This window comes from Dipteris shenzhenensis, chromosome 17, assembly GCF_047967505.1.
Source record: "Dipteris shenzhenensis isolate YYH24624 ecotype China chromosome 17, Dip_SZ_1.0, whole genome shotgun sequence".
NCBI lineage: Eukaryota > Viridiplantae > Streptophyta > Polypodiopsida > Gleicheniales > Dipteridaceae > Dipteris > Dipteris shenzhenensis.
This window is the reverse complement of record NC_141612.1, coordinates 17,557,483-17,566,370: the sequence shown is the minus strand read 5'-3', so window position 1 is coordinate 17,566,370 and position 8,888 is coordinate 17,557,483. Positions and strand designations below refer to the sequence as shown.

Here is an 8,888-nt window from a genome sequence, read left to right as displayed (position 1 = left end):
TGATTTAATTATTCAATCAATTGATTGTGTCTTTCATAAATGAGGTCTAGGATAGAAGTATGCAAAAAATGATGAGTATAGGAAACAGGCAAGGAAGCCAATTGAGTCATCATATACGTGAGGTATTGCAGGTAAGTGATGCAGCAAATGATGAGGATAGGAAACAAGCAAGGAAACCAATTGAGGCATCGCACAAGATGTGATATAACTAGATCATTTGCACTACAATATTATGTAGGGGGGCAATATCCTATAGACGAAGGGAATATTTTTGTTATAATATTCTTTCCTGGTCAGCTTCTTCAAGCTCTCTTTTGTGCTCTTCAATATATCTCTGTTATCTCAAATCTGCAATTTCGTTTCTTTTCTTGCCTCATAGACTCTCAAAATAATACTCTTCACTCAATATCCATCCTATCATTACAAACTGATTGCCCACCACAACTTGAGCACACATTACCTTAGAGCCTAGGGTCATAGAGTTAGAAGCTTGTAAGCCAATGCCCATTAAATGGAAATTCCCATTTGGCACAACGTGCTGCAGAAAACTAATCGATTCAGAAAAATGCAGTGCAGAGATGCACAAATAACTAAATGAACTCTCAGACATTCAAAATCAAAGCATTACACCCGAGATGTATGAATATCGAACCATGAAGCCTACGAAATTGATGGTCAGATAACCCGGTCCAGACAGGCAGACCCCAATTTTTCATTTTTTTTCATACATGAACCCTAAGGATTAAAATACACTACCTGATTACACTCCCAGCAAACACGACAAGGAAACACCCCCATCCCCAAGAAACATCTGACCAGCGAGAGAGAATGCCAAAATGAGCATAACAGTGCTCGAACACATGTTAATGACATTTATTCTATCATACACCACCCCAACTTTGGCTTATCCTGGCTGTCAGATCCACCCTCTACCACTTTCATCCCTTGCAAAGAACAAGAAAATTAGGACCATATCCTCCTTCACCCAACTGTTAGTTCCGTGGTATCAAAATCTTGCTGCAACCCTCCCTCCTTGTATGTAGAACTTTCTTTCACAAGCACATAAAGATAAATGCATGTATTTGTCCCTCCTTTTTAAATTAAAAGCCCAAATTTAATACTTCAGGGGCAAAATGTGCTGTTAAACCTTTTGTACTAGCCTTCTAAAATAAAGTCTGCTGTCCAGCCTATGCACCAAAGAGAACCCTCACAATTGACTCTAGCAGAAATGCCAATTTTGAAACCCAAAGCTCACACGTTCTGATGTTTCGCTTTGTACATAGAGGTGCAATGGCACTTGCTTTCAAGTTTCCTTCTGTCAACATGCCGCTGTTTTCTCAATGTGAAACAAAGCACACAAGCCTGTCTCCAGATGAACGAGCATTCTGAAATTCCACAATCTGTGAAAGGAGCATTTTTTGAATTTCCAGAAATCATGAGCCCACCCGAAATTTTTCCATCCCCATCAAGATTCATAGATCAGCCAAGCATACTCTAACTGTTGCAAAAAGGGTTCCTTGCAACAGCAAAATTTGAAATCACATCTGTATTGTCATAACTTGCTTTTACAGCCTTTGAGATCCCTGAGCAATCCAATGTTGATTGCTTTGTCAAAGTCTGAAGGGACCATATGAGACTCACCCCTCCACAAACACCTCTTTCTTTGAGAGAGTTGATGAAGGAGCAACCTCCTTTGCCTCCTTTCCCTTCCTCTTTAAATCGGCCACTGCGCGTTTCACATATGAAATATATCCATCTACATTGAATTTGCGCTTACACCCGTTGTAGTTCATGTAGCGTATCTTTCCAAAGACAGGTCGCTCCCGCCATCCCTGCAAAAAATAAAGCAGCTTAGCATACACCTTCATAAGACTAGACTATATCCAATCTTACAAATATTTAAAAAATTTATAGAACAAGCAAAAGAACAAAAGAGAGTTTTAAAAATACGTAAAGGAGAAAAATAAAAAGAAGAAAAAGAACTCAGTAAGCAAAGCTACATGTATGTTCTCATCAGTAGCCAAGCATAAGCCGCCATTTGGGTTTCAAAAGATTCTGGAATCTCTTGGGTGAGCTCTGTGCTTACTAAGCTTCGAAATTGCAACCAAACAACAAAAACTTTGAAAGCATAAAGAAAGAAACTAGCAGAAAATTAGAAGAAGAAAAGTGAAGAGAAGAGAGAGAGAGAGAGAGAGAGAGAGAATTAAATTAGGTTAGATTCCCATCACCAACCCAAGCTAACTCTGAAATTTTTTATTTGTAAAAGCAGCAAAATGAAACACAACTAATGTGCTATCACAAGGAAACAAAGATAAACCAATGTAGAAATAAGACAACAAATTAAACACCAATGCAAGCACAAGGAAACAATTATTACCCTTACTCTAAAATAAAAAACAAAATTATGTTTGCATCACACACTTTATTTATTTTTTATGTTACATCACACACACACACACACACAAAGCAAAACTAAACTAGAACAGGTACCTAAGAGGACATGGACGCCCAAAAATAGAACAAATCTAAGAATTAAAAAGAAAATGGGAGAAGCAGCTCCCCACTTTGATTTTGCTTCTACATTCAAGGATCCTCAACATACCGAAAGCCAAAATTCTGAAGATATAGCGACGACAAGGAAGGACAAAGTGGAGTTTCTTCATTACTTTTCTTGTATTATAGCCCTTCTAAGAAGTAATACAAATTGCATAGGCTTTCTCTAGGATTTTAGCATCTACTAGTGTTGGTTGAAGTAGAGTCACTTGCCTTCCCCTTTCCTTTGGCTGTGGTGGATTACCCTCTTGTGATGACTGATTTCCTGGCTTGACTAAATCCCACAAATTCTCCTTCATAAGCACAGGTTTAACTTTCATTTGTGGCAAGTATGGAAGGCTTGGCCATTGAATTTGTCTATCTCAAAGGTAGCCATGAGAGGGTCTTACCTTTATGTTCAGGCAGTGTCTGCTCTCTTACAAATGGCTATGAATCTCAACCATATAAGCGCATATTGCAAGCAATGAAATCAGAGAATCCTAGTCTTTTTGCATCAGAATAATAATATGGCTTATATGGCTTTTTCTTCACAAGCAAATTACTAAATTGAGAGAGAAATGCACTCTTGTGCAAAGGCGAGAAAACCTATAGAATTGGAAAGCAATCCCTCCATATTTAGCCATGTCAGAGATTTATGAGTCAATGTGAGGCATTCGAATGATATTCAACATAGCATACTCAAGTTGTCGTTTATCATAGATATCAACTTTTAAAGCTAAGGAAGATTAAGTAATGCTAAGGTCTAAGAAACTACAAAAGATTCCACTAGCTGTACAATTAAATTCACAAAACTTTGGATAAAAACTCCTCCACCAAAAGAGTTTGGATCTTTGTACATAAAATCTTTAAAGTTTGGAATGTCTGGGACAAATAAGTCATCTATGAATCTCCTAACCTGACTTAGTTTATGAAGAACAATTTGACAAGTCTCACAAGAGGTTAAACACTCCATAAACTAGTTAAAAAGTAGAATTTTGCTAAGAAAACAGCATAATTAGTGCCTATGGGAATACCAATGCTTTGTTGAAATAAAGAGTCTCCTAGAGTTATGAACAAATTATCTAGAAGGAAGTTCAACCAACAAAGGACATCTTCGACAGCTACACCTTTTGTGCACCTTTTCCTTTTCAAATCCAGGCCTTGCTTTTTAGATATCATCCAACAAAAATCAAAACACAAGGCTGATTTTTCAACTCTTAAAACTTTGCATCTATCTTTTTCATATCTATAGTTGAAAACTTGTGAAACAAGATTTCTTATACATGACTTCAAATCTTCCGAGTCTATCTTGTATAGAGTGTAGTAAAATCAAATGTTTCAAGCAAGATTGGAGTACACTTCTCTTCAACACTCTGAGGAGTTATAAACTTTATGACTAGTAAACTCCCACTGAATCATTCAAAATCCAACTTAAATCTACTAGAACATCAGCTTCTCTCGATAAGTTTCTCCAAAGTTCATGGATAGTTGGTAAAATGGCCTTATAAGCAATAAGTCAACCACTTTGAGACATCCGGTAGAGAAGTCTTACAAGCCACTGCAATGAATCTAGGTTTCTTAGGATTTTCATGAAACTTCCAGGCTGCACAAAGATAAGGAAGACTTGGGCTGCAAGTGAACCCAAAAGTTTCAAAATCAAATCCTTTTGAGGTATAGTGTCACCACCTAGGACTTCTTCTAAGAAAATAAAGAGTAATCTTTATTAGAATTGACTTTGGTCAAAGAATGGTGAAGTAAGTTTTATTGTTTTACTTTTGCCCTGCATTGGTAAAAAGAGAACTGTGGGGATGCCCACAAGGGACTAGAAATAGTCCAAGAACTAGGAATGCATGCATTTCGCTAACCTCTAATGGGTTAAAGTGTTGGAATTTGTTTGTGTAATGTGCAGGACCCAAGAGAGTGCAAAAGGGACTCAAGATTGGGGAGAAAACCACAAAAAGCAGGTCCCACAAGGCTCTTAAGCAAGGACAAGGGGGCACCTCTTTAAAAAAGGGCCCACAAGACTAAAAAGGCACCTGAAGCCTCCAATTTAGGAAGAAAAGCCTGAAAGCTTAGCTTTTATGAAAAAGTAAATTTTAGAAAGCACGCCCTAGATTTTTGCTAGGCCTAGTCTATAAAAGAAAGGCCTCTTGCCTCCCAGATGTATTCAGAATTGTACTCAATTCTATGCTCTTTCAAGAGCCAATTGTACAAAGACTATTCTCTTGCAATAAAGACCTTCATGGGGGTCCAGCCCTTATTTTTGGGCCCTAGTGCTGTGTTTTTCTCCTTACCCTTCTCTCCCAGCACTCTATCTAATTGGTGATTCAACTTCCACAGCTCCAGCACGTATCTCGAGAAGTGTACGGATTTTCCAGCACCAGGTTACATATAGAGCAACAAGCATATGTCTTTGCTGCAGAGCTAACTTCACACAAGTGAAGCCGAAAATCACAAACTTTTGCTGGCATTTACGTAAGGATATCCTATCCTTTGAAGAGAGAGAGCTACCACTATCAGAGGTGCGAACCTTAGCAACCAAATTACAGATAATAAAGAAAAACAAATCCAATAAACCTAACAGTTACCTGATCATGTACACCACAAATTGACCACATGCAGCCAACATAGCCATTTGGGTCCCTCCCATCAATTTCATACTGTAAAGATAGCAAACCAAAATTTAGTTAATTGCTATCGTATCCCCCTAGAAATAATTTGAGTTTGAAGCCTGACAACGCACAATTGCACACTATCTGTACAAAGGGGTGTGAAATTATAACAACACCAATCATTTAGAGTCTGATCATCCTGCATTCTCTCACAAGAAATCCTAGAACATCTTTCAGATAACAATCCTAGAACATCTTTCAGATAACACAAATATTTGAGCCCCGCAAATGCATAAGGTCTCAAGTCTTCCAACCATATGGCGATCCTATAGGATATAAACAACCCTTCAAAATTACATGCAGGACCCACGCGCAGATGCACATATGCTATACCACAGAAGCTTTTAATTGGAAACCTTGTCATTCAGATATATTGACACAGCAAGAGCTTCCTCAGGTCCTGTTGTCCACTCCAGAATTTTCTTTGCCCAATACATCCTGCAAAAAACTACCAGGAACGTAAATCCTTCACAAGGCAAGTGCACCTAACATTTATAGATTTTTGCTAACATCCACAAATCCTAACTGTCTATAAAATCTGTTGTCTAAACATAATTCCCAAACAGAAGCACATGTGTGTCAATATGACCAACAAAAGCTGCAGAAAAGAAATATGATCTATTGTGCTTATATGGATTGAATAATCTCCTTGAGTTGAAAACGAGTTCAAATTAGAAATCTGATTTTCCTTCAATGAAGGAGTTTAGGTTCTGCAAGAAGATTGTGCAAATAATATTTTTTGGCACCATAATATGCACTACACCAAACGTAACTCTAGGACTTAATCTAGTTATAGCATTTACGGTTTCCTAAAATATAAAGAAAGTGTGGTTCAGTCATTCCAGCATCTCAAAATTTCTCCAACAACATGTGTTCTCTCCCCACTCTCACAAACTTCACAAAATTTCACTGTGCCGTGTGTTGCTGTAGGACTTGGTTTAGTCGTTTAGTGTCCCTGCAAAACCCACTAATTCTTTGTATTTCAAAGTTTTGTATAATTCATTTATTTGTATGCTCTCACAACTTCACAAGTGGTATCAAAGCCTCTCTCCCAAGGCACTCCTGTGCACACATATGCACCTATGAAGCCCTGAAGGTCATCCGTAGGCATGAACAGTTAACTACAAGGAACTCCACTAATACCTAAAAGAAGTTCCATTACCAAAACTTACTCCAAAACTAGAGGCACACAGCTTGCCACAGTGAGGGATCCCTCCATGCAACACGAGGCAACAAGCATGCAACACGAACCACCTTGCACGTACTCCAAGATGGTTTGCAACAAGGAACTTTTTGATTGCGACCAAGTTAGGAGGCCTACAAGAACTATGCGCACACAAGCGCGGTGTCCCAAAACCAAACCCTTTCAAAAAATAAATAAAATAAAATCTACCACAAAATTTCATTAGGCAGCTATTTTGACTGCAAAGAGTGCGTATGTTCAACCTACACTACATTCTTGCACATTCAAGCAGGTGACCAGCAAAAATGAGTAAAAACGACTTCAAAACAGGCTCAAAATTGTAAAAACAATACTCTTATGATACAGATTGCTTTTTTTTGTGTGTGCTGACAGTCTATTTCACGTTTGGCACTGAAATTTCACCTTTAAATGGAATTTGGCACATACATCAAGGTATTTCTATGCATTTGTGATACTTTTCAGGCCAGCCTATTCTTGCTGGAAATTCACAAGAAACCTTGGGGTCATAAACAAGGGGCTTTCATATTTTGTGCACTACTATACACATTTCAAAGCAGTTTGAAGCATTATTAAAGGACGTTTGCAATTCAAGGTGACATTTGCAGTTTTAGCAAGTGTGATAGTTTTCTTTTGGTGATTTCAGCAAATCCATACCCAGGTTTTCACCATTCGCGAAAATAATACTGTTATTTTCAGTTACTACAATACTGGACATTGGGGATAGCATTTTCCTGCAAGCATGACTTCAAAAAACATGTCTTGTGTAGACAAAAAGTTGAGTGGCGCTCAAATGTATCATGCGAGGAAAGTTCGTCATTCACAGGAAAGAGCTTGTGGAAGATTGTGGAAGGCACATCCACAAGGCACATCCACAAAGCCACTCATAGATGCCAAGAAAATACAAGCATTTTATGCAAAAAATGGACCGGATTCTTCCTCATTTCTCACATAATGAGAAAGGAGACTTTAGCATAAGCATGGAAAACATTGCAAGATAAATTTGAGCCAAACAATGCAAGCAAAGTATTGCATCTCGAAGAACAAATTCATTCTTTGAGGATGACAAAGGGAAATTCAGCTGACCAAGCTTGAGAACATCACCGAGAAATTGGCAATTATCGGTAATAAGATGAAGACCTTACTTTCAGAACAGCTCACGAAGGACCTTTTGCACAAGAGGATTGCGCACGCCAACCCCAAAAGCCTTTGCACACTGAAAAGGCTTAACACAGTGGATGCTTTTGATCCGGTACAGCCACATATCTCTTTTTGTCAAGGTTGTGTTTATGCAAAGATGCATAGGTTTCCTTTCCGAAGATATGTGAGGGAACACAGCAGCTCTTCTTCATCTTGTGCACACGGACTTGGTTGGGCATGATTGATCTAGCACTTCTTCATTATTTTCTCTGCATTGAGATATGCCAAGAGCCGGACAAGGTTTTTATTTCACTGAAGTATCCTCAAGGATTTTCAAATCAACAATCACAAGAAGGTGGTTACACTGATGCACGTTGGGACTAGACCGAGCAAGGAAGACACAACTCAACTGGTGGATACACGCAAGTATCAACAACTGGTGTGGAGTCTTCTCTTCCTGACCACCAACACCCGACCGGGCATTGCTTTCTTGGGTCGATTATTGAGCTAGTAGCCTGGTTCTCATCACAGCCGAGGAGGAAGACTCACCCGAAGGCTTCTTTGCAGATCTCAAGGGTACCACAATTTATGAGATCATGCACCACACATGAATAGACTTCTATGGGTATACTATGATTCAGATTCGGACCGAAACTGGGATGCTCAACATTCCACGTTTGCCTATTGTTTCTTGCTAAAGTCAAGAGCCATTTCATGGCTCAGGAGGAAGCAGCCAACACTCGCACTCTCATCCACCGAGGTAGAATACAGGACAGTGTGTTTGGCATCATGCAAATCTTTGTGGCTCCTAAAGACATGGAGGTTTTTCAGAAGAAAGCATTGGATATCTATAGCAACACTTAAAGTTGCATTGCAATTGCCAAAAACCCTACATTTTGTGCAAGTACAAAGCGCATTGATGTACAAGATCATTTCAGAAGGGTGCTGATTATAAATGAGGTGATCGGACTAGTTTCCTGCTGCACTAAGGAGAATGCCGCCACTTATTCACCAAGACTCATGGCCAGATAGAGCATATCGTTGGACGCATGGGTCTACACTCACAATAGAGTTAGTAAAAGCAGGTGTTGGATATCACTACCCATCTATGATAGAAGGACAAAAAACAGTAGATCAGGGTTGGTGGGGTAAATGGCAGGTATCTTTTTACAGGTGTAGCAGGCCTCAGTTTGACGCACAATGCTGGCACTTAGGGCTTCAGAATGCAGCAGTTTTTGAGCAGGGAAGAGGGCTGCATAAAGGCCCTAGTCTGGGCCTTTTATAGGCTGGAATAATGTCGACCATTCAGCCTTCTGGTCGGCTGGTAGATTGGCAGGCCAGAT

At 39.2% G+C, this 8,888-nt stretch overlaps 1 protein-coding gene and 1 pseudogene across 1 annotated transcript in view; both read right to left on the bottom strand.

Moving 5' to 3' along the window:
- Positions 1-738: 738 nt before the first annotated feature.
- The window catches only part of PHR1 (photolyase 1), a 47,659-nt gene continuing 39,509 nt past the window's right edge, over positions 739-8,888 (bottom strand). The window contains exons 7-9 of the mRNA XM_087388866.1: positions 5,561-5,642; positions 5,121-5,192; positions 739-1,832 (exon numbers count right to left, since the gene is read on the bottom strand). Coding sequence (XP_087244992.1) covers positions 1,638-1,832; positions 5,121-5,192; positions 5,561-5,642 — 349 coding nt within the window. The 3' untranslated portion in view covers positions 739-1,637. The remainder of the gene's footprint in view (positions 1,833-5,120; positions 5,193-5,560; positions 5,643-8,888) is intronic.
- LOC147891772 (uncharacterized) lies at positions 3,081-5,003 on the bottom strand (annotated as a pseudogene).